Source organism: Nicotiana tomentosiformis, chromosome 1, assembly GCF_000390325.3.
Source record: "Nicotiana tomentosiformis chromosome 1, ASM39032v3, whole genome shotgun sequence".
NCBI lineage: Eukaryota > Viridiplantae > Streptophyta > Magnoliopsida > Solanales > Solanaceae > Nicotiana > Nicotiana tomentosiformis.
This window is the reverse complement of record NC_090812.1, coordinates 16,055,466-16,080,582: the sequence shown is the minus strand read 5'-3', so window position 1 is coordinate 16,080,582 and position 25,117 is coordinate 16,055,466. Positions and strand designations below refer to the sequence as shown.

At 36.3% G+C, this 25,117-nt stretch overlaps 4 protein-coding genes across 5 annotated transcripts; 2 read left to right on the top strand and 2 right to left on the bottom strand.

Annotated features, from left to right (window-relative positions):
* Positions 1 to 4,654: 4,654 nt before the first annotated feature.
* LOC104098708 (NDR1/HIN1-like protein 26) lies at positions 4,655 to 7,799 on the top strand. Its single transcript, XM_009605513.4, has 2 exons — positions 4,655 to 5,408; positions 7,392 to 7,799. Exons 1-2 carry the CDS (start codon positions 4,815 to 4,817, stop codon positions 7,476 to 7,478), a joined length of 681 nt encoding a protein of 226 aa, XP_009603808.1. The 5' UTR covers positions 4,655 to 4,814; the 3' UTR covers positions 7,479 to 7,799.
* A 1,465-nt stretch (positions 7,800 to 9,264) lies between these two features.
* Positions 9,265 to 12,545, bottom strand: LOC104098706 (large ribosomal subunit protein uL3). The gene is made up of 6 exons (XM_009605511.4): positions 12,482 to 12,545; positions 11,971 to 12,071; positions 11,250 to 11,360; positions 10,759 to 11,063; positions 9,970 to 10,379; positions 9,265 to 9,701 (listed from the first exon to the last, which is right to left on the bottom strand). Exons 2-6 carry the CDS (start codon positions 12,053 to 12,055, stop codon positions 9,443 to 9,445), a joined length of 1,170 nt encoding a protein of 389 aa, XP_009603806.1. The 5' UTR covers positions 12,056 to 12,071; positions 12,482 to 12,545; the 3' UTR covers positions 9,265 to 9,442.
* Positions 12,546 to 15,738: 3,193 nt separating this feature from the next.
* LOC104098705 (COP9 signalosome complex subunit 8) lies at positions 15,739 to 19,265 on the top strand. The gene is made up of 5 exons (XM_009605510.4): positions 15,739 to 15,909; positions 16,021 to 16,100; positions 16,215 to 16,396; positions 18,355 to 18,462; positions 18,860 to 19,265. Exons 1-5 carry the CDS (start codon positions 15,826 to 15,828, stop codon positions 18,997 to 18,999), a joined length of 594 nt encoding a protein of 197 aa, XP_009603805.1. The 5' UTR covers positions 15,739 to 15,825; the 3' UTR covers positions 19,000 to 19,265.
* A 390-nt stretch (positions 19,266 to 19,655) lies between these two features.
* On the bottom strand, positions 19,656 to 22,188 carry LOC104098704 (F-box/FBD/LRR-repeat protein At1g13570-like). 2 transcript variants are annotated; one of them, XM_070177887.1, is made up of 4 exons: positions 22,109 to 22,188; positions 20,640 to 21,479; positions 20,379 to 20,543; positions 19,656 to 20,233 (listed from the first exon to the last, which is right to left on the bottom strand). In XM_070177887.1, exons 2-4 carry the CDS (start codon positions 21,453 to 21,455, stop codon positions 19,922 to 19,924), a joined length of 1,293 nt encoding a protein of 430 aa, XP_070033988.1. In that variant the 5' UTR covers positions 21,456 to 21,479; positions 22,109 to 22,188; the 3' UTR covers positions 19,656 to 19,921. The 2 variants fall into 2 exon arrangements, with proteins under 2 accessions (XP_070033988.1, XP_009603804.1); XM_009605509.3 differs by lacking the exon at positions 22,109 to 22,188 and adding an exon at positions 22,003 to 22,100.
* Positions 22,189 to 25,117: the final 2,929 nt, after the last annotated feature.

Here is a 25,117-nt window from a genome sequence, read left to right as displayed (position 1 = left end):
GAATTCGACTCCCAATGCGCATTTTTCCGGGTCCAACTTCATCTAGTATCTCTTCAATATGTCAAAGGTTTGCTAGAAATGTTTCAAATGGTCCTCTGCTCGCACTGACTTAACTAACATGTCGTCAATATAAACTTCCATTGATTTTCCTATTTGTTCTTCGGGCATCCGATTTACTAGGCATTGATAAGTGGCATCAACGTTCTTTATTCGGAACGGCATTACGTTTTAATAATAGGTGCCAAATTTAGTGATAAAGGAAGTTTTTTTCTTGATCGCCCGGGTCCATCTGGATTTGGTTGTACCCGGAATATGCGTCGAGAAAGATGAGTATCTCGTGCCTGGCCATCACATCGATCATGCGATCGATGTTAGGCAAAGGAAAATAGTCCTTAGGCCACGCCTTGTTCAAGTCTTTGTAATCTACGGACATTCTTAATTTATTTTCCTTTTTAGGCACTACCACTATGTTAGCTAATCAATCCAGGTACTTAACTTCTTGAACCTATTTTAAGGAGTTTGGATACCTCTTCTTTGATGAATGCATGCTTGACTTCGGACTGAGGCCTCCTCTTCTGTTTAACCGGGTCGAACTTTGAATCCAAGCTCAGCTTATGAGTGGTTATCTCTGGCGGGATCCCCGTCATATCAAGATAGGACCAAGCGAAACAATCTATGTTAGCTCTAAGGAATTCAATGAGTTTTTTTGTGAGCTCAGGAGTTAACCCCGTGCCCAGGTATACCTTCCGATCGGGCAAGTGTTCAATCAATATGACTTGCTCCAGCTCCTCGATCATTGACTTGGTGGCATCAGAATCAACAGGGGCGATGAGCGACCTAGGGACTCCGTAATCATCATCCCCGACTGCTCCTTGCTTCTACGGCTCGGTCGGGGCCGATATCGATGATTACTATTTAGTTTCTTCCTTCCTAACCGGCTTTGTGTTTTTTGCGGCTGATTGCTCTCTTTAAACCGTCTTGATTACTCTCAATGTAGGGAACTTCAGTGCCTGGTGTGGTGTCGAGGGTACTGCCCTCATGTTGTGAACCCAAGGCCTTCGAAAAAGGCGTTATACCTCATGTCCCCCTCGATCATTTAGAAGTTGGTATCCTGAATTGTTCCGGCGGTATTTACTGGCAAGGTTATTTCTCCTTTGGTAGTTTTGCATGCCACGTAGAATCCGTTTAAAACCCGGACTGTTGGCACTATTTGGTCTTGTAGACCCAATTGCTCAACAACCCTCGATCTGATGATGTTGGCCGAGCTACCTGGATCAATCAACACAAGCTTAACTCGAGATTTATTTATAAGTACATATATTACCGGTGCATCATTATGCAGTTGTACGATGCCTTCGGCGTCCTCATCGTTGAACGAAATGGTTCCTTCTGAGATATAATCTCGGGTTCATTTTTCCCTTGTGATGGACACCTTAGTGCGCTTTCGCATTGGTCCCTAAGGGACATCGACTCCTCCAATGATCATGTTGATGACTTGTTGAGGTTCTTCTTGCTTGGTCTATTTGTTGGAGTCCCTGTTCCTGAAGTGATTTTTGGCTCGATCACTCAGAAATTCCTGGAGATGCCCGTTATTGAATAACCAGGCCACTACTTCTCTTAATTGTCGGCAGTCCTCGGTCCTGTGGCCATGAGTGCCATGATACTTACACATCAGGATATGGTCTCTCTGGGTAGGGTCGAAATGCAATGGCCGAGGCCACTTGGTATCCTTGATGTGCCCGATGGCAGATATGATGCTGGCAGCATCAACATTGAAGTTATATTTTGATAACCTTGGTGCCTTCCTGGCCCCGAGTGGCCTATCGAAACTATTTTTGCTCACGAGTCCCCAACTACTGTGGCCTCGATCGCTCCTCTTCTCGTTTCTTGCAGGATTACGCCCAGATCCGTTGCTCCTTCGATCTTCGTTATACGGTTGATACAGGTCTTTGTTCGGTCTTGGTTCATGGTCGACGACTCTCTTAGACCTATCATTAGGTCTAATAGGATAAAAGGACCCGGAGGGGGCCCCGAGCTGGTCGTCCTTGACTCTGGTTTTCGACTGGTACCTGTTATGGACGTCGGCCCAAGTCACCGTCGGGTACTCTATCAAGTTTTGTTTCAGCTGCTGCGAAACAAAGGAGCTTCGGGGGTTAAGTCCTTGCGTGAATGCCTGAACGACCCAATCATCTGCAACCGGAGGCAAGTCCATTCGTTTCATTTGGAACCTCGATACGAACTCTCTAAGTATCTCGTCGTCTCTTTGTTTTACCTTGAAAAGATCTGACTTTCTAGTTTCGACCTTGATGGCCCCGGCATGCGCTTTCACAAAGGCGTATGCAAGCATAGCAAACGAATCAATAAATTTTGGGGGTAAGTTGTGATACCATATCATTGCTCATTTTGACATGGGTTCTCCAAACATTTTCAGCAAAACCGACTCGATTTCGTCATCTTCTAAGTCGTTTCCCTTGATGGCACACTTGTAGGATGTCACGTGCTCATTTGGATCCGTGGTTCCACTATACTTCGGAATATCGGGCATACAGAACTTCTTCGGGATTGGCTTCGGTGTCGCGCTCGAAGGGAAAGACTTTTGGACAAAATTCTTGGAGTCCAGGCCAATATTGGGGGCGCTCTTGGGATTTGATCAACTCTGGAGTTTTAGATCTCCACTTTTTTGTCGTTGGCCTCAATTTTCTTCTCCCCCGATTCCACCTGCTTTGTTAGTTACTCAAGTATTTTTATTATTTCGGGGTTGGTCCTGGGGTCAGCTTCACCCGGCCTTTTTGTGGCTTGCTAATTTCTTCGGGTGTTTTTCGTGGATGGTTAAGGCTCAACTCTGTTGGGGGCACGACTTTGATTCTGCAGTTGTGCTATCGCCGCCTGTTAGGCCTGTAACATCTCGATGATCACCCACACATTAATCCTGTCGCCTTTACCTTCGGGCGTACCTGGGTCGTTGGACGAGTTCCTCCACGAACGTTGTTCTCAGGGTCGGTCGACAGGTTGGCGTCGATGACCACATGTGAGTTGCGTCGACTGGGTATGCAACCGGGACTCCATTGGGATCAACAGAGGGCACCTGGTTGCTAGGCACTATATTGTTATTTTCGTTGTGATGGTCAGATTCAACATCAACGTTCAAGTGAGCAGGCTGAGAGTTTGACATTTTTAGGTTGACCTGAAATTAAAATCTCAAAGAACAAGCGTAAAATAGAGTGTATTATAAAAAATTGTATCAAATCACCACTATTATCCTTAGCCGTCAAACTGTTTACCCTTAAAATGGATAACAATTGAATTTATACACGATTTTAAGGATATGTGGGTTAATCCGATAAAAGTAATTAATAATGTTAGATAAGCAAATGAAAAATAGAATAAATAGCCAAACCAGTAGTAGTATTGAATCTGGGTTCGGTTGTGGGCTTAACAATTAATCTGCCTTTGATTCGTAGCCAAGATATATATGAATAGTTTTGAACAAGAATAAGAGCCTTTGAATAGCTTAGAAATAGACAAAACAAGTTTATATTGCCTTGATACGAGTGTTACAATGTCCTCGTTGAATAATAAACTTTTCCTTTATATAGTAGGGGAGTTTTACCCTAAGTAGAATTCTAAGAAAGGTAAACATCTTCCTCTTCGCTTATCATTGATCTGCTACAGAAACGGGCTGAGATCCACGTCGTGATATCCGGTTGGGCACGAATATCACGGCCCTTTGTTAATAGTGCGCGGACGTTTGGTAATATTTTCCGAGGTCTTGAAACTCGAACCGGATCCGGGGGTCGCGATCTCGATGGCTCTGAAGGCAGGTGTTTTTTCGGGCCTTGATACGAGAGGCTCCTAGCTTCGATTCCGATTCCTTGTAGTTACGTCCTTGCTTTTTTTGCCCCTCCAAAAAATCGGAGTACTCATTAGCCTCGGTTTTACCCGTATACATATATACTTACTCTTTAATTTAAAATATTTCTATGTTACTCTTAATAATATGTTGAAAATCATACACTAAGGTGAAATATTGTAAGGGTGAAATATTGTACGGTCAATTCTTCTAAAGAAAATTCAGTTGAAAGTTAAGAAAGAGGAAAAAGAAATAACAATATATTCAGTATTATCCCACACTGTGGGGTCTGGGGAGGGTAGTGTATACGCATACCTTACCCCTATCTTGTGAGGATAAAGAGGTTGTTTCCAATAGACCATCAGTTGAGTAAAACATAAGCACCACATTAATAAAAATATAGACAAGAAGAGATAGTACCAAAAACCATATAAAAGCAGAATAAAAATAAGACAGTAAGGTGTTTAACAATGAAAGAAAACAACGGTTAGTCATAAAAACTTACTACCAACAGAAAGTGAGATTACGTGTCAATACTACTGTTATGAACACTCTAGACTACTTACTTTACTACCCTAATCCTCGACCTCTATACCTTCCTATCAATGTCGAGAATTAGGGTAATAAAATAGATAGTCTAGAGTGTTCAGAAAAATATTATTGGTACGTAGTCTCGCTTTTGGTCGGGTAGGAAAAGGAAAGAGGAACCAAAAACAATAATGGCAAGAATGCCAAGTCAAAAAATTACCCCACTTTGATGCCACCTTTTTTAAATTCCAAGCAAACACACACATAGAGAGTACTCTTTCTCACACACCGTTGTCCTCTCCCTCCCTCCCTCCATCTCCAAAAGCAAAGCAAAGTCGAAAAAGGAGTACAGAAAAAGCAAGAGAGAGGAAGAGATTGGTGGGTCTTCCTTTTTCCCAACTATTCTTCTCCATCTTCATCTTTCTTAACACAAAAAATGACCTCTACACTTACCCAAAATAATATCAATGGCAACCACCACCACCACCCTCACTATTACCCGTCTCATTCTTCTTCCTCTAAAGCTTCTATTAAAGGCTGTTGTTGTTGTCTTTTCCTCCTTTTTTCATTCTTACTTCTCCTCATTCTCGCTATCATACTTGTAATAGTACTCGCCGTTAAGCCCAAAAAACCCCAGTTCGATCTTCAACAAGTTGGCGTTCAGTACGTTGGAATTACTCCCAACCCAGCTGCGATAGCCACGTCATCTGCCTCTGTTTCGCTCAATATTCGCATGGTTTTCACTGCTTTCAATGACAACAAGGTGGGGATCAAGTACGGTCAGTCGCGGTTCACTATCATGTACCGTGGGATTCCTCTCGGTCGGGGCACCGTACCTGGGTTTTACCAACCAGCACATAGTGTTAAGCGGGTCGAAACTACCATTGTTGTGGATCGGGTTAACTTGCTCCAAGCTGACGCCGCGGATTTGATTCGTGACGCGGCGTTGAATGACCGGGTCGAGTTACGGGTATTGGGTGATGTCGGAGCTAAGATTCGAATCCTTGGGCTAACTTCACCCGGTGTGCAGGTTAGTATTTGATAGGATTTTGCTAAAATGCTCTTTTTGCTTAATATTTACTCTCAAAAGTGTTGTTATTAATGGAAATACTGCCCTTGTTTGCTTTGAGATATGTATTGGACTTAAGTGCACTTTGGATTTGGTGTAAGAGTAGGATAATTGTAGATATCTAACATGAATGGACATCACTAAAAAACATTGTACATAAAGGGGGAAAAATGAAAGTTGGAACTCTATGTTTATTTTTATTTGGGGTTGAGATAAATGATTAGCGGTGGAATATTTTTGTCTAAGCTCTCTATAGGTAGTAATACAAACAAATATGTAGTGGGACCCATTTAACCTGTCATATCCAAGTATATTAGTAGGTCATTATTGGCAACAAAACTGCCATTTTATGTCTTAAGTTTCTCCATTTTCTCACATACTAATTTATACCAGTAATGCATTTTTTCTTTGTCAAGACTATTTCGCCAATAAGATTAGAATTCAAGATTAATTTTAAATTTTGCTTTGTCTCTTGAACTAATTATTCTACTATTATTTGTTTGATATTTTGTCGCTAATGCAAAAATAAATCAACATTTTAACATTTGTTTCCTTAAAAAAGAGTATTGTATAAGTTGGGACGAGGTGAGTACGATATTCTACATTGATTTGGGTGTTTGCCGTAGTTTTTTGGAATGTAGAACCCACAATATGAGCTGGTCTGTGGTAGTAGACCATTATAGTGGGCAGTACAATTTGTCCACCTAGTATTAGAGTGTGGTACGGATCCTGTCTTGACTGGATCTTGCTCTTCTCTCTTATGTTGATTTTCTTTGTATACTGACATTTCTTGACACCATTCAAATTTTAGACCAGCCATGTTCTTGACACCACCAGTGCAAGTAGTGGTGGAGTTATGAATTTTAAAAGCAGAATTTAAAAATTGAAAGAATGCAATATTTGAGATTTGAACTTGCAACCTAAAGTAAGTTTTAAGTCACCTTTGTCATTACATTAGAAGTTTCTCTTATATCAAAGAGGATTCAACAATTTTTGTGTATATACTAAATTGTTTTTACTATATTTGTCGATATAATTTTCTGAGGAGGGGAGTTCAATTGAACCCTCCTTCAATACAATGTAGCTCCGTCTCTGAGTGCTAGTTTCCTAGCGAATACACTACTCTTCATAGGTAAAGAAGGCCAAGATTCACAATTTTAGGAACTCTCTCCAAAGAGTTGTGACTAGTGATTAGTTCCATGTTCTCTCATGTGGTTGGATATCTTAATTCTTGAGCTAGTTTATCTCTTGATGCTTTAAGCCTATTAGTCCTGGATCCCTAACGCAATCTGTGGTGGAGGGGGCATTCCCCTGACATTCCAGCCACTTTTTACCATCTTCAGCAGTCTAACTCCCCCGCCTTTTAAAAAACAGCTTTACTCTAAGCAACTATTCTCATCAGATATGCATAATCGTAGTGGCTTGGGTAAAAATTTATGTTTATACCCAATCCATAGCAAGTGTAGTAGTATACTAGTATTCAGCATTTACTGACTTGAAAAAAGTCCTGGATATACCCGAGTGGGTCTAAGTACACTACACATAAGTCATGCTCCTCCTTTGCTACAACAATACAACTTGCACCATAGGCGGAAGCTAGGACAAAGCTAGATGTTGGTAAGGGTTCAATTCTTGAATTCCCTTCACCGAAAAATCATGTCACAAATAGGATGAAAGCGATTTATTTTTGTGGCATATAAGTCGTTGAATCTCTCCTTGACATAAGAGAAATTCTAGTATAGTAGTCCAAGGGAGTTCAATAAGTGTGTTGGAGCACAATTTCAGATCTTAAGTGTGACATTCTTGCATTTTCTTTGAATCCCCTTTATGTATTCCTCATTCCTTTAATCCTTTGATTTGATTGTTTTCCTGCAAAGATGAGTGTTTTGTTATCCTTGCAGAAACATGTGTTTAGAAATGTACATGATGAATTGTGTTGAACAGGTATCAGTGGATTGCGCAATAGTGATCAGCCCTAGGAAACAGGCTCTCACATACAAGCAATGTGGATTCGACGGTCTAAGCGTATGACACTGTAACTCTTAATTAATCCAGAAGTTTAATGCACATCTATATTGTTGGACTTGGTATAAGAAAAAGAAAAAAGCAAATTCAAAAGAAGTAAAAGAAATACTAAAAGCAAGATTCTTGAGCCAACTAATTGTAGTGAAAAGGACATTTATTTATTAACTGGATTTTCTTTTCTTTTCTTTTCTTTTTTCTGGAGAAAATTTTGTTCTGCGTTGTAAAGTTTTGGACTGTTGTATTTTCAATACATTGTTATGCCACGACTCATTGTCATTTACTAGTATTATATTTTATTTATTGGATAAATTAATTCTTTTTCACTAACTTTCGACTCTAAAGAGAGAATCTGATTCTGTGACTTTATCAAATGAATTCTGGATTCTCGAATCTTATTTATCGGAGATGTGCGTCCTTTTCATTGTTGTATCTATTTCTTTTCTTGCAGCTTTACCCTCCTAAGTGAAATATCCTGTCGAATAACTTCTCTAATATAAGCTATAACTGAATTAATCTTTACAGTGTCGAAGGATTAAGGGAAAGAAGGAAAAAAAACTAAGTAGTCATCAGATTCATAATGTCAAACAAAAAATGATTTAAGTGCTAAGAAGTCTAATTCCTAACTATTAATTTACGAACACAATTAAATCATCTTAATTTACTGCTCAAAATTAGTGTCTTATTGGTATGCAACGTACTATACTTACGTAAACCGACATTTTCTCTGAAATTAAAGGTAAACCACATCGTATTATTTCTTATTCATTTATAGTAACAATAAATCGAGAACTACAAGATGTTCTGCTTGACGAGGCTCATTCTTCAGTTATGCCATCCAAAGGTAGAAGATTTTTATTTTTTTTAGCTTCCACTGGAACAAAAATTAGCTTCACCAAATAGGCAAATGAACTAAGTAGCTGAGAAAACAATACAACGATAATACACTTTATAAAGATCTCTTCAAACTTAAATTAAGGTCTAATTTGTGTGACTTTTAACTTTATCTCGTAAAATATTAGACCTCAATATATCTCGTAAAAATGTAGAGATGATTCATAGCCTGAGGCAGAAGATTAAGTTTTTAATCCAATTCTCAGATGTCGTCCTCAACTCTGCCTTCCATGGCTTCCAAAGCTTAGTCGAAGCAAAGCATGCTTTCAGAAACGAACTTTTTACCCTTCACATGACAGTAGCTGGTTTTAACCCCAAAGGAAAAAGTTTTTTCCTGTATCTTTATTAAATAAAATTTAAAATTGGTCTCTCCACTAAGAAATGAAAAATGTTTAAAATAAAATAATAAATCAAACTAAATAACAATAACGTAGAAGAGGAACAACAAAGGCCATGAGATTGGCATAAACGGGTGGTAAATCATCGAAATATTACAAAAAGGATGTCTAAATCAGATATTGAAATTTGATTTGTGGAACCTGTTATTTTCCTTGTCCTATTCCCCTAACCTAAAGTAGTTTTATATAAATTAATACTAGAATGAGATGAAATATAAGAACTGATAGAACTGTGTGAAACTATCATGGGCAAGGAACGGAGGTGATAGCATTTCTTACCCTCGAAATGAATCATGAGACACTCGTGGAGAGCTCTCTTAATTTATGCCCCTCTATATCAGAATGGTGACTGATCCTCCATCCAAATTAACAAGAGAGGCAAGCTTGATAAAAATGGCAGGCACAAAAATCAAATCTTAATATGCATGGCTATTCTAGCAACACGCACTAATGGCTTAGAATCAAACACATAAAGGTCTCAACTCTCACGTAGTGATCATGCCTTTGAACCACAACAACAAAACTTTTGCATTACTAATATTCTCAACTAGAATCCTCAATGCGACAGAGCTTTAAAATGTCAAAATTGTCTTCCGAACCAACCGATGAAAATAAAGAGTAACAGCAATAATAACTTGTTTAAAACTTGTGTTCCACCCAATGAGCTGAATACTGAAACACTTAAGCCTTCAACCGGCCATAGAATTTCTGCTTCTCTTGAGTGGTCTGGAAGCGACCATGTCCAAACTTTGAGGATGTATCGATGAACTTCAGCTTAATCTCCTCAAGAGCGACACGAGAGGTCTGGTTGAGCAGGGACTGACGAAGGGTTACAACCCTCTTCTTAGGACCAACACAGCATCCCTTGATCAACAGGTAATCATCCTTCACCACACCATAATGGGGAAATCCACCCATGGGAGTAATGTCTTTCTCGGTCCTGTTAACATTAATGAAAAGTAATCACAGCTCAGAAAAAGAGAACCGGTATAATCGAAGGTACAGTATATGGTAAAAAGCACACAACCACGGGCCACATGCAGAATGTAAGACATTTTCAGCATAAGGCAACAGCTTGACTGGTTTTTGAGCAATCGTAAATGTGCAATTGCTCACGCAAAAGCACTAGTTCACATAAGTAGAATATAGAGCATCCCCTTGTAGGAAAGGACAAGCTTTAGAAAGAAAAAAAAGGCAACGTTGCATACCTGTCAAAATCAGTTACAGCAGCATGGGACTCTTGGCCAGCCTTCCCTAGTTTGTAAACCTTCTTGTTCATCTCGGTACGGTGATGGTATCCATTTTGACCAGCACGGGCAACTGTGTAGGAAACTCTAGCAGGGTGCCAGGCACCAATACAAGCAACCTTACGCAGACCCCTGTGGGTTTTGCGAGGAAGACGTGTCACACCCCAACGAGTTACAACACCTTCATAACCCTTACCCTTGGTGACACCAATGATGTCAATCATCTCATCCTTCTGAAAAACAGCATCAACTGGAACCTGCTTCTCGAAGAAACCATATGCAAAGTCAACCTTCTGAGCAATTGTCCCACCATTCACCTGTATCTCCATCAAATGGGCTTTCTTCTGTTTCAGACCCTTCATCTTCCTTATCTGCCGTTTTTTTTTAAAAAGGCAATCCCATTATATAGAGTCTAGGTAAGCTTATCTTATTTGTATACATATCTAAGACACTGAAAAATATTCAAAAACATTAAAAAAGATTTGGAATGAGGTCTAAACCAAAATGACTTCAAACATAACCGGTGGAGAGAAACCATATTATCTGCTGAACCAAAATAGGGATGGCATTGTAAGTCTGACACTACCTCTTATCTAATACTTATATGAGATGTACACGATTTGAAAATCAAAATCTATCTAGAATACAGGTATTTTCACAACACAGTTCTTGGGCACATCGAAAGACAGGAGTTTCTAGGCACACTAAAAGGAATAGCTGTTGTTGAAGATGATATTGGACTAAGATTACCTGAGTGTGAGCCAAAACACGGATGACGCATGCATACTTCTTCAATTTCTCCAGCTGTGTCTGGATGTCCTTTTTCCCTTCATCAGATTCATATTTCTTGGAGTATTTCAAGAAGGCCTTCTTCTTGGACTTGCACCAGTTCTTGTAGAACCTCCTCTTAAGCTCTTCACTGAGATGTTGAGCCCAGACAGTGTTCAGGCAACGAAGACCACGAGGTGTCTTCACATACCCAACAACACCAACAATCACCATTGGAGGTGTTTCAATGATGGTGACAGCTTCACATGTCTCTTTCTTGTGGAGTTCTGTAATCACCAGATGAATGTGAAAATTTAATAGTATAAAAGATTTAAAGTGAAGTATCAATAATACTGCTTCCTTACAAATCTAGTTTATTGCCAATTTTCAAACCAAAGATACTAATGAAGAGCCGAGAAAGATATGGACTAAATCACAACTGAAATAAAATACATGAAGAAAAGATAGCTTACTTGATCCAGGTTTTTCAACATCTCTGACAATGTGAGTCATGCCAGCTTTGTAGCCCAAGAAGGCAGTTAGCTTGCAGGGCTTGTTTGGATCATCCTTTGGGAATGCCTTCACTGCAATAGTTTAAAAACGATTAAAATGAACATCTCTCACATAATTATGAGTGTGTTTAGGTATGATGTAAAATGCTTTCCAAACAAAATAATGTATTTCCATGTAAAACATATTCTTCAGGTGGAAACTGTTTACATGGCATAAATATGAATACCTCTTGAGATGGGATAGCACACTAAAGTGGTGCTTTGGTGATATGTTGTGAGCATTAAAGGTTTAGAACAGTTTCACATATTCATAGTGATGGATGCTCATCAATACATCAAGAGTAAACTGTTTTCTTTATGTTCAGCAAGGAAAATGTTTTCAACGGTTCAAGATAACCAAATAATGGAAAATGATTTTATTGAGGAATATACTTTAGAAGCTATCTTACCATATGGCTGCATAAATACATTTTATTATGGATGGCATGTTTTTATCGATGAATGATTAACAGGAGCAAAGTTAATCCAGCAATAACCAGAGGATTTTGTTTATTGCAATATTTACATAGCTAAACATAACTAAACTTATAGTCAGTGATCAAAATGCCATTACACAATAGACATTAATTCAGAACTATTAAAAAGAATGCTTGTTGTAATAAGAGAAAGAATGTAATAATACCCTTTCCCCTGTGTCTGGCAGCACGCTTCCTGGGCAGAAATCCCAAAGAACCGTGTCTTGGATGCTCAAACTTCCTGTGAGACATTTTCTCCTCCTCCTATCTGTAACCAATGAAAACATTAATCAGCTTAAACTAATGAACTAGTCACATTCTTCTATAAGCACAGACGGCCCCAAGGAAAAAACCCACACGCACATACACAATAAACACTCGGAAAGCTAAAAAATGTACATAACAATCCGTAGTTACATGGCATATAGATAGGAGTATAACAACTTACTCTGAAAAGAACACGAATGCATCGATGAAATTTTAGAAAAGTAGTTTCAGATTAAAATATCTGTAGTTAAATTGCATTTGGTTCTATAAGTGATTGGTACTACATAACACTTATTTTAAGATTTACATAGTTGTAACAGTGACAGTGATGGAATGAGTAAACTAAGATATCAGGAAATGACAATGCATCGGTAGAAGTTAGAGACTAGGAAGTTGGAGAGGGAGAAGAACCTGCAATAGACGGCTACTGGGGAACTACGGGGCCTCGCTCAAAGTGTAAAACCCTAGTAAAATATGGATTTATATAATTGTCTATCGGAGTTAAATGGGCTGGATTTAGCCATCTGGATTCTAGCCTAGCTTCCTTGGATGGACTTTCCTAGCCCAGCTGCAGTTATTTGTTTAATTGCGTGGAAGTGCACAGTTAGCCACTAATTAGAGATGTCTTTATTCTTTAGCCACTGTTTAAAATATATTTACTCTTTAGCCAGTGCTTAATATTTTTTTATCCGACCGGACAAAAATACCCTTGTGCTAGACATGGGTGTTGTGTAAATATTAAGGACATGGTGTCCTTAACTTCATGAATGTTGTGTAAATATTAAGGACAAAGTGTCATGTATTTGCACCTTCCGTTGTTAAACTTTAGGACATCATGTCCTTAACTTCATATGTGCATAGTAAAAGTTAAGGACATGTCGTCCTTAACTTCATGTATAAAGTGTAAATATTAAGGACATAATGTCCTTAACTTGTATTTGCATCTTTTATTGTTAAACTTTAGGACCTCATGTCCTTAACTTCATATGTGCAGTGTAAATGTTAAGGACATGGTGTCCTTAACTTCATGTGTGCAATGTAAATGTTAAGGACATGGCATCCTTAACTTTATGAGTATTTTGTAAATATTAATGACATGGTGTCCCATGAATGTTGTGTAAATATTAAGGACAAAGTGTCATGTATTTGCACTTTCCGTTGTTAAACTTTAGGACATCATATCCTTAACTTCATATGTGTAGTGTAAATATTAAGGACATGACGTCCTTAACTCCATGTGTGCAATGTAAATGTTAAGGACATCATATCCTTAATATTTATACAGCACTCATGAAAAAAGGGTAAAAATATCTTTTCGTATTAATTTTAATAGAGTAGTGACTATTTTTGCTCAACATTAAAAATACTGGATAAAAACTAAATAACACGTTAAGAAGCGGCTATCCCACACTCTATTATATGTTGGTGCAAAATTTTGTCAATTTCTATTATATGTTAGTCATCCAATGTTAATTTTTCCTTTAATTGGATAGTATAACATTCCACCAAATGTATTCAATTGAATCCACTTAAATATACATGTTGCTCGGCCACTTTCTCAGCAAAGATAATTCGGGTCATAAACCTACCAATAGTCTCAAGCTCAAATCGACTACCTTATCAGCTTATTCTACAAATAAAAATTATATATGGTCAAAAAAGGTAGAAATTTGATATTTCGGCACAGGAACAAAAATGTGAGCCAGTAAATGTGAACCTTTAAAAATGAGATTGTAGGATAGTTCACTTGGTGAGCTCCCTGCCTTCCACAATTAAGATAAATGATTCAAACTCAATCAGTAGCGTACTCCAATAAAAACCATGACTTCGTAATAGCTTAATGCGCTTTGCATATACCAAATGAAGATCTTTTTAATAATGTTAGTAGCCCTCATCCTACATGAATTTTATTACTATTATGAATTAAGTTTATATATATGTTTTTACATTATTATTGTATTTTAATATATTATAGTAACAAGTTAGTTATTATTTTATTAGGTTATACTGATTAATATTTATTATAGAGTTTTACATGTAATTGAGTTATGGATGACCTGTTTGTATAATTTTTTATGTATCACAACTATAATTTTTAAAACAACTTTAATCAAATAGTATCTACCTAATGGCTACATAGTGAAATATACTGGATATGAATGTACAAGGTCAATTAAAAAAAACTACTACAATATGATACAACAAGATCATTATACTGATAATATAAAAGTTATTTTACTCTGTTAAAATATACGTCCTCAATAGAATGCATGTAATGTTTTGAGTGTGTGTGGGGGTGGGGGGGGGGGGGGGGAGAGGGATGAACAAGCCACAAGTAGTTGTTTTGACCATCCCTAATTAAATAAAGGATTTATAGAGTTTTTAAAATCTAGCTGCTTCAAAATCTAATTGCAGACGTCATTATTGATTTTTCAAACTGAATTTTGATTTTTGAAGCACGTTGCAATTTTGAAGCATGTCAGAACTGAAAATTATGACAACATGCTTCAAAGCTTTAAAATTTTAGCGTAGGACTATTTTATCAAAAAATTTCGTAACATAATCACAATATAAGGTGGTTCTAAAAATGTGCTAAAAAAAAAGTAACTAAATAAGGGTTTTTACGCGCTTGATCTTTTTTTAACTATAATTTAAAAAATAACATCATTTATTGTTTATTACATAAAGAGCACTTTTTTTTATTATTAACATATTATAAAAATTAAGCTCAACATTTAATAAGTAAGCTGACTCACTAATCACAGAAAATACTTTTTTTGTCCATCTCCATTCTCCCTTTCCAACATTCATCTTTTTCACTCTATTTTTGATAATTCGATACATATGTGAATGCCACCTAAATTCAAGATGTATTGATTTATACGTCTTTTATACTTTGTATATCAAGTATCACTTTAATTCAAAATGTATTTTTATGTATATAATTTTTGTATATTTATTTGTGAAGTGCCGTCTTATTTTAAGATGTATTTTAATGTATATTTCAAATATATTTTACATGTCAAGTGCCATTTTAATTAAGGATGTATTTTTTATGTATATATTTTTTGTATATTTATATGCCATCTTAATTAAATTTAAGATATATTTTTTATGCATATTTCACATGTCTAAGTGTCATCTTAATTGAAGATGTATTTTTTATGTATATATTTTTATATATTTTATATATGTTAATTCAATGTATATTTTTATATATATACATTTTGTATATATATTATTATCGAAGTAAGATTTTCATGTTAAGAACGGAAGAAAGAAGGAAAAGAAAAACTTAAGAAAGATAATTAAAAAGAAAACGAATGAAACAAATTTAGAAAATATATTGATTTCGATAGAAAACAAAATTAAGAAGATGAAAAAAAAGAAGGAAAGCTAATAGATAAAGAGAAAAAAAGGTATGATTTTTGTACAAAAAATTATTGACTTTCCATTCAAATTGCTTATGTTTAGGGATTAATAATTAATATTCTTATTTTAATGAAACTATATGCTACAAATATAAATATTTTTTTGTCACAAATGTAATATTGAGTTTCGTGCTAAAAATTTATTATATTTTTTTTAAACTCTTAGGTAAAGGTACCATAAACAATGGTGACTTTGATGTTTAAGACCTCAGGCCCAAAGACCAAAAGCCCAAACTAGCCACTATATTGTAATTCTGATCTCCCTGCAGAGAATCAGTGACTGTGTAGAAGGAGAAGAGAGACGAGAAAAAGCAGTGCCCTCCAATGGATACCTCTCTCCTCAACGAAGCTTTGGCGTCTAAATCCTATGACAAGATTGCTGATATCTGTGACAACCTCTTACTTCAGGCAATTTCTCCTTATTTCCTCTCAATTTATTGCCATTCTATTATTATCCGTTCAACCGATTTGAAACAAAAAAACACTAATTGTTTCTATTCGCTTTGGTCGTACTCATAGGGTGCCGCTGAGGGAATTGATTTTCAAGACGAATGGCCTTACGCGATTCACCTTCTAGGCCATATTTACAACAATGACATGTAATCCCTTATTTTGTATTAATAGCAACTCTAATTCTGGAATTTTAGGGTTTTAGATTGGGTGTTATTAAGGAATTGATTAGGGTTAAATTTTTTAATGTGGTACTTTTGCAGTAATAGCGCACGATTTCTGTGGAAGAAGATACCTGCCGCAATAAAGGAGGGCCGGCCTGAGGTGGTTGCTGTTTGGAGGATCGGGCAGAAGCTTTGGACGAGGGACTACGTTGGCGTGTATGAGGCTATTCGAGAATTCAGCTGGACTCCTGAGGTTCAGCCAATTGTGGCTTCCTTTGCAGGCAAGTTGGTGCATTTTCCTACTCTTTATTATTATTAGTGTAATTATTGATAGAGCAGATGGTAAAGATTTCATTGATCATCTTCTGTTAATCTATGGTCTAGTCAGATTTTGTTGAATGCTTTACATAAGTTTCTCCATAAGTCGGCATTTAGCAATGGGCCGACATTCTTTTTGTCCCTGATAAAAAAATATTAGTTTGAAAGCTCAATCAATAAGTTTCTACTTTACTTGGGATTTGCCAAGGGATCAGCATTCCTTTTTGTGCCTGTCAGAAGCCTATAAGGATTTGTTTTCTTTTCTGAAGGTTATTAAGACAGTAGAATTTATGAATTACTAAGAATTGGGATTTATAAGCTAATTGCCAGAGATTGTTACTTCTCTTCTGTATTAAAAATGAATGTGGATCAAGTTACATGTAAGGATTGACAAAGTATTGCTACTGTTGTCAATTAGAAGAATCTATGAATCTGCATAAATCACAAAGTTGAGCTGCACCTCCAGGATTAGCTGTTGGAGTTTGATAATGGCTTGAGACTAGAATGGTGTCTATGAACTTATCTCAAAGTCAAATGGACACTTTCAGGTAAACAACTTAAGTGGGCAGGGAGAGTCGTTCTACTACTGTTCTGTATGTCAGGGTATAACAAAGAAAAAATTGGAATGATATCTTCTATTAGCAACGGGCCAATGGCTGGTTTGGTTAGAAACACTGAAACAGTCACTATAAGCAAGTTTTATCTTGTTTGAGCTTATTATTTTAGGCTGGGTTTAGTGGTGTGATCCCCTAGAAAGGGAGATCATAAGGTGTTGCCTTTTTCTGAACCGCGACGGTCAATTTTGTTCCTCCTTTGATCTTGTGATTGTCGGTTGGGGAGTATCAACTATATGCTTGAATCTTGGCAAGTTGGCATTGATAAACTTATTGATCTAGATAATTGTGGATAATGTTCTTTTGAATAATGTCTCTGTGCTCCTATTTTCTTCTTTGTTAATTTTTCTCTGAATTCATGTTTGTCAGTTACTCGTATTTGAGTTGGGCGAGCTTAATAGCTTCTTGTTGTCGGCATGTTTAATTCTGACGAGGCATTAGATTTACTAAAACAAGGACAATATATACTCTTTCTATTAACATTTACTTTGTGAGCTAGTCAGAGTCATGGGTTATTTTAAATAATTGGTACCTCTCCAGATACATGAAATCTATCATGTAATTGGCTGAAAAATTGAGGAAAAATATCTTTGAGGATATATAATTTGGCGCGTAATTTTCTATTTCAAAAAAAAAAATTTCAAATGAGAAGACATTGGTATGCAGCTCTATCATCATATCTCTGAAGAGCTCGCAGATAATACTTGAACCATACCACCTATCAGAAAAAAGAAGTAATACTTACTTAGAACCATACTACTACAATTTTATGAGAGGTTAAGGATCAACTGATGTGTGTATATACCAAAGTATATGCTCTCCTCAAGTCTATGTGGAGTTCTTCTGAGTTGGGATTGGTTGTGGGAGAGAAAGAAGCATGGATGAATTAGTTGTCAGACCATGTTAAAGGAAAGGTGCAAGAGCATTTCAAGGAGGCGAACAGTGTTTCAGCAAGCTAAGTTCCAGCTCTTAGGATCTTCCGTAGTGTGGTTAAAAAGTAAATCGTCAACTATTTTTTGTGTTTTGAAATTCATGCAGTTTTTTGTATGAAGTAATAGTAAATTTCATTACTGGCATCCAGTAGATGCAAATATGAAATTCATGCATTTTTTTTATATCTTTGTGACATTGGGTGAGACCGCAATTGCTGCGAAAATGTCATTAGTTGCTAGCCATTTTTCTAGATTTATAGAGAAAGCAATTACTCAAATATATGAAGGGAACCGTAGTATATAAAGTTAAACTTCAAGTTCTTGTACCTCCTGTATGTTGGATTTTCTTATCATTTTCATGTCATCCTTCTGCAGAATTATACAGGAAAAGGATGTTTGAGCTCCTGCTTTCTGCTTATTCAACTATTAGCACACAAGATACAGCTCAGTTCCTTGGAATGAATGAAAATGATGCTACAAACTGTAAGATTTTATCCTACAGCGTGCTTGCAGTCTCTAAGAGTTTATTTTTGGTACATAATAAGGCACTAAATGAACTGAAGTTTATCAAGTTGTTGAATCGTTAAAAAGGTTTCACAGGCTATGATATTCTAAGATCAAATCAATTTGGTTGAAGTAATTAACAAATATAAGGGGGCATCAATTGTTAAAGAAGCATATAGAATGAAGTCTTTCGTCTGCTTATCCATTTATCTCTACATCTTGGGTATTCATAAGCTCTCGCCTATTTGGTTTTTGTTTGTTGCTGTTGCGATTTATATGCAAGTCTTATTTATACTTGCCAGAAAAAGATCTCTGTCATAATGTGTTCATGAGTTTTCACTGATTGGTAATAATGACTTTGTCATCTCCCTTTCAGATGTGCTGCAACAGGGTTGGGTGTTGGATCCAGCTTCTCAAATGCTTACTGTGAAGAAACAGGCAGTTGTGACAGAACAGAAGCTAGACCCCAGTAAATTACAGCGCTTGACAGAATATGTTTTCCATCTTGAGCACTAATCAGTTTGTTGGTTCCGAGATTTCTAAATCTAGTAGAATCAGTTTCTTTTTTCTTAGTCCAACGGTTGGAGAAATTAGAAGGTGGCCAAATTTTATAGCAACAGATCTAAACTTGGGTTCAATGATTATTGTCTCTCTTGAAAAGTATATTATTTCCATGGCATAGTGGATTGTCCTTTAAGGAGTAGATAGTTAATGAAAATTTGGTTGCCAAAGACGTTTGTTGTTAGACAAATATATTTTTATTTCATCGTTGGGCAAGTCAATGGGTTCCTAAAGTCGTATAAACAACTGGAAAAGGCTTATTTATACCTGAAAGTGTTTGAATTTAGATGCAGTAATCTTTGGTGTTCGGGACCTTTGCCATGAAGCTCGAGAGAGAGCACACACTTTGGAAAAATTTCTTCGTTAAAGTACATTAGTAGAAAACGAACATTGTTGAATGGTCTTCTTTGATTTGATTTTTCATTTCTTCTCCTAGATTTTCCCTTCCCTTCCCTGCCGTGGTGGAAGTTATTTGGAAAACACTAACAAATCAGTGCAAATTTTGTAAGGCAACTGTTGTCTAAAATCAAAAACGAATTCAAAATACTAAGAAATAATTAAAATAGAAATTATTTTTTAATGTGATTCGGAAAAAAATTCAAGTTTCAAGCTAAACAACAGTCAATATAGTATTTTATGCATGGAAAAACTACACGTTTCATTCATTATTCTCTATCAGTATTCAGTATATATACAGTACCAAAACATTCATCCTGATTCACTAAGTTCCCAAACTGATAGTCTTCTCACTAGCTAATGGCAAGGGAAAACACATCCTTATATGCTTATACTACTGCATCAACATTCATTTTCTATTTACAGAGTGCTTCCAAAACATTTTAGCCAAGACCATGGTTTGATTAAAGACTCGTGAACATCAAGCGAGATTGTAACAGGGATAAGCAACCACTTCTGCTTTAGGTGATGCCCGCTGAAATTTGGTTATCTCAGCAAGTACTTTGAGAGATTGATCTCCTACTACATCGGGTTCGATTACCATTCTCACCAGCACTGCAGACTTGGCCAATAAAACCTTGATAAGCTGCATTTCACCCCATGCTCCTGCTACACCTTTAATCTTAACTGCCCTCAGGTGATAATACGTCACATCTGAGAAGCTAGCTGGAATTTCATTGACAGCACTCCAGAGCACAGGAGCAAGTAATTTGCCCATAAGATCAAAAGGCCCCTATGAAAGATCATGGGAAACCCATCACTCTCAACTTAACACTGAAGATCTAATGAGTATGAAAATACTAAAGTCATATCACACGAATAACTCAATAACACATATGAAGAGAAAGAGAGGGAAAAGAACAAACAACATTAAGAACCTTAATTTGAAGTTCCTCTAAATTCGGGGAGCTTCTTATCAAGCAAAGCGCACATGAAAACTCGACTCGTTCTTCCAGGCAAATTTCAGATAGGTAAAGATGTTTAAGGCAGTTGAGAGCAGAGGGAAGCCTTGTTGGTACTTCACCTGGTCCTGCAACCATGAACTAGGAATAAAATGTCAAAAAAAAGGATGAGTTAAAGCTCAAAAGATGGTACATCTATGAAAATGCATTAAAATGAAGTAATGAGGCAACAGTTACCCGAAAACTACTGTAATTCCAGTGGAGATGCTCGAGTGCAGGAATAGACTTACAAAAATTGACAAGATCATTTTTTCCTGCTTTTACAATGGATGCTGTAGACTCATGTGAAACTTTTGCAAGAAGAGGGACACATTTTAGATGTAGAAAATGTATATTGCCTGTGAAGACAAATGATCTCAGCTTGGGAGCATTAACCTCAATGTGGTTTGCATTATCTACGTATTCCAGCACCAAATGTTCAAGCAACGGGCAACGGGAGATAAAACGTCCAAGAAATTCAGTACAAATTGTGACTTGACTTAGTTCTAGACTAAGTAACCTATCAAATCCCTTAAACACTGGTGGAGTACGTACTATACATCGATGGAGAGTCACATGCCTCAACTGCAAACATGTGAAAAAGGAAAATGGCAATTTGTATAGGTTACCTATCGGGAATTGAAGAACAAGATGTTGAATGCCATTCCGAGAGAGGAAATATATCAAGTTGTCGATCTTAGGGCAGTTGATAAGATCAAAGATGGAGAGGATAAATTTAGAAATTGGTCCTACATGAAGGGTCAAAAGTTGATAGATAATGTCAGTAATTTTAACAGTAGGGGGTATTAAATCATATGTTGTTTCCCAAAGTGTTTGGTCAAGCTTCAGCTGTGGAAGTTTGCACCACTTATATCTCCAATTCCTCGATAAGATGCTTGTCCTCACAGCATCTCGTAAAGACAAACGCAAAAGAATGTCATCGATTACATTCTCAGGAAGGTTGCCAAGTACATTCGGAGGTAAACTTTGCTTTTTGCCATTAGGAGGCGTCATATTTGTAAAAACAGCCAGTAGAATCTGCAGAAAGAAAAACAAGAATTGAACACGAAAGGTAAAGAATCTCCAAACTGTCTAGACTCTAGACAGAGCTATTCAACTTGTTAAATTAACATGCCACAACTGTTAAAATAAAAGAAAGGGTGCATTGTAATTGAAGTCACTAAGCTGTGTCCTCTTAATATATGGACTGACATTAATTATTTGCAGCAAGATTCCCATAACAACTTCATGAATGCAGGACCTTATAAAGAAGTAAGTAGTATTCAAACGGAAACTAATTAAACAGAGACGAGAATCGCATTGCTTTTGCGGCGAAACAGCTTATCAGCACAAATCAACAGCCCCACAAGAAAAGGAGAAAAACAGTCCAATATTTGGCCTTTGTAGTTTTATTTTTATTCTGTGTGCTAATAATTTTAGTACTAAAACTTGCATAGCCTAATGAACCTTAGTGACAAAAGAGTTCACTAGATACCACTTTAATACTTCCTTCAACACTTAAATATTGTTCTATCTTTTTAAAACTAATTAAAACTGTTACCAAAAGTGGGAGTGTTCTCTGAAATAGTAGCTCAGAACACGCAAGAGTTGTATCAATAATGAAGAAAACAGTGAGTAAGAAAGGAGAGAAAGAGAGGAAGATGAACCTGTGGATGAATTGTGAAGTGCTAGCTCCTAATGTTGTCTGATGGCGAACTCAGTTGTCTTCTAAATATAAGTACACGCGTCAATGGTAAAATCTAACATCACTCTGCAAGGCGACAGCACTTATAGGATAACTAGCAATTATATTTGATAGGTGGACTAAATTATCCCGAGATTATATTCCCTAAACTAACTTATCCCATCTGAGAGATAGGATAAAATAATATCAAGTTTGATGAGATAATGTGTGATAAGATGAGATATCCAGAATTAAGTTTGGGACTAAGTTTATACCATGTTTGTTTGATGGTATAATTTTATCTCGGAATAAATTTATACCATCAACCAAACATGGGATAAATTTAGTACCACACTTTATCCCATCTTATCTCACCTTATCCCGTGTACCAAACGACCCCTTAGGGTGTGTTTGGTATGACAGAAAATTTTTCACTGTTTGGTTGCACAAAATAGTTTGGAAAATATTTTTCTAGATATCACATTTTCCTGAAATTGGAGGAAAACGACTTCCCTAGAAAAAGTTATGAAAATATTTTTCAAAAACTACACCTACCCTCAGAGACGAATGGGTTGCTCTAGTGGTAAGCACCATCCACTTCCAACTAAAAGGTTGTGAGTTCAAGTCACCCCAAGAGCAGGGTGGGGAATTCTTGGAGGGAGGGAGCCGATGGTCTATCGGAAACAACCTCTCTACCCCAGGGTAGAGGTAAGGTCTGCGTACACACTACCCTCCCCAGACCCCATTAGTGGGATTATACTGGGTTGTTGTTGTTTGTTGTTGTCCACCTACCCTCACATCTAACCCCAACCTCCTCAAACTTTAATTTTCTCCCCCCCCTCCCCTCCCCCCCCAAAAAAAATAAAGATAGAGTTCAGAGGTTTATGTGTTTGGAAGTTTGCGGGTTTAGAAATTATAAAGTTTGCAGGTTCGAAAGTTCAGAAGTTTATGAAATTTGTGGGTTCGGAAGGTTGTTGGTTCGAAAGTTTATGGTTTCATGTTTATTGTATCTAAATTATTTATGAATACTCTTGAAACGTTATTTTTCTTAATTTGCGTACCAAACACCGAAAATGAATAAGATTACTATTTATTTTCCAAGAAAATATTTTCTTGAAAAATATTTTTCACGAAAAATATTTTCCGTTATACCAAACACACCCTTAGTTTGGTAATATTACACCAGCCCTTATATAACTGTGATAGATTCTATTTTTGTTAGGAACCCGGGTAGTCATGGAGTTAAATAGAGTAGCATTATAATGACAATAATAAAGTCAATGGTTCTGGTTCTGGTCAGTTTGACCTATAGGGTGGAGCTAGAAGCGTGACATTAGCTCTTGCTCAATAATGTACTCTCTTCGTCTCATATTAACCGTCGTGATTACTAAAAGTAATTGTCTCAAATTATTTGTCAATTTAGAAATTCAAGACAAAATTGATTATCTTTTTCCTTTTTTACCCTTAGTAATAATTATGCTTGAAGGATACTAACACCTAACTTTTTGTTCAAATACTAATGAAGAAAGATTAAGTGGGCGTTTGGACATAAGAATTGTAAAATTCCCAAAAAAAAAGTAATTTTTTTTAAGTGAAAATGATATTTGAAAATTAGAGTTGTGTTTGGACATAAATATAATTTTGGGTTGTTTTTGAATTTTTGTGAGTGATCTGAGTGAAAATTTTGAAAAATAACTATTTGGAGTTTTTCAAATTTCGAAAAATTTCAAAATTCATCTTCAAGTGAAAATTCGAAATTTTATGGCCAAACACTGATTTTGAAAAAAGTGAAAAAATTCTTATGTCCAAACGAGCAGTAAATATTAAGACATGAATAAGGATAAAATAGTCAAAATTCCATCATAATTAATTTTTCTTAAGGGGCGTGTATAAGAGAATCATGACAGATAATATGAAACGGAGGGAGTAGTTGTGTTAAAAAATTAATTAAATATGTATAAATATTAAATTCAGAATTTAATACTTAGCATTTGAAATCTTGTCTTCGCTTCAGTGACTTATGTTGACAAGAGAAGATAAACAATTTCATTATACCAATAAAACTACAAAATTAAAGATAATAATTCTAATCAACCCCAAATACTTCAAAAGAGTAATATCACGGGATAACTCTAAAGAAGAGTTCACACAAGTATTTTCCAACCATCTCTCCCGCAAAATACTCCCAATTAATAAAGAAAAAGAAAAAGATACGAGAGATGGATTCTCAAATCTTGCTAGTGCATTTTCTGACGTGACAAGTGCTGCCCTTTTACAAGAAAATTTCACAAGTTCTATTGGCCACCAAAATAAATTACCAAAACAGGTCATATGACCAAAACAAGGCCACATAACAATTTTAATGCCTAAGTGAGTGGCTGCATATTAGAACTTTGTTTGGTATTTAAAAAGTTCTGTTTGAATATTACATATAGTCTTAACGAAGAAAATTTTTCTTAGTTTTAATTTGTTTAGAATTAAGCAAATTATAAGAAAACAAATAAAGAAATTGAAATCTAGTAAGAGTTGGGCAGGTGACGAGCGCAAAACACAACACAAAATTTATGCTCGCTAGTCAAAGATAGTATAGTATAATATCGTACCCACATGGATTGGAGTTAAACAACAATTTTCTAGTTTCTAGCTTGATTTCTATCAAGGAGAATCAACAATCGAGGTTTTATGATGAATAACTAAAATTAACTAAGAATCTAAAATTATTAACTAACGACAATCGAAACAAAGGTAAGCAAGGAAGTTATCAATGAGAGAAAATAGGGGTTGACAGGATAGGTGCAAGATAATTATTTGGGATCTAACTCTAGATAATTCACTTCTAATGTTCAAATGAGTCTCTTGAAATCACTCAATTATTAGTTCAAACGTTTAGTAGAAACTCCTCTCTCGATTAAGTCTCAACCTCACAAGATGAACCAATTTAAGCACGTGAAGATATGCAAGAATGCGTAATGGATTGGTCTTTAGGAGAACC

Excerpts from the sequence above, each read along its gene's own strand:
- LOC104098706 (XM_009605511.4), bottom strand. The coding sequence starts at position 12,055 with ATGTCTCACAGGAAGTTTGAGCATCCAAGACACGGTTCTTTGGGATTT. Across the intron at positions 11,361-11,970 it reads TGCCAGACACAGGGGAAAGG|TGAAGGCATTCCCAAAGGAT; the intron begins GTATTATTACAT and ends AAACTATTGCAG. Across the intron at positions 11,064-11,249 it reads TGTTGAAAAACCTGGATCAA|AACTCCACAAGAAAGAGACA; the intron begins GTAAGCTATCTT and ends TGGTGATTACAG.
- LOC104098704 (XM_070177887.1), bottom strand. The coding sequence starts at position 21,455 with ATGACGCCTCCTAATGGCAAAAAGCAAAGTTTACCTCCGAATGTACTT. Across the intron at positions 20,544-20,639 it reads GGAATTACAGTAGTTTTCGG|TTCATGGTTGCAGGACCAGG; the intron begins GTAACTGTTGCC and ends TTTTATTCCTAG. Across the intron at positions 20,234-20,378 it reads TAGAGGAACTTCAAATTAAG|GGGCCTTTTGATCTTATGGG; the intron begins GTTCTTAATGTT and ends GATCTTTCATAG.
- LOC104098708 (XM_009605513.4), top strand. The coding sequence starts at position 4,815 with ATGACCTCTACACTTACCCAAAATAATATCAATGGCAACCACCACCAC. Across the intron at positions 5,409-7,391 it reads TAACTTCACCCGGTGTGCAG|GTATCAGTGGATTGCGCAAT; the intron begins GTTAGTATTTGA and ends TGTGTTGAACAG.
- LOC104098705 (XM_009605510.4), top strand. The coding sequence starts at position 15,826 with ATGGATACCTCTCTCCTCAACGAAGCTTTGGCGTCTAAATCCTATGAC. Across the intron at positions 15,910-16,020 it reads GTGACAACCTCTTACTTCAG|GGTGCCGCTGAGGGAATTGA; the intron begins GCAATTTCTCCT and ends TCGTACTCATAG. Across the intron at positions 18,463-18,859 it reads TGAAAATGATGCTACAAACT|ATGTGCTGCAACAGGGTTGG; the intron begins GTAAGATTTTAT and ends TCTCCCTTTCAG.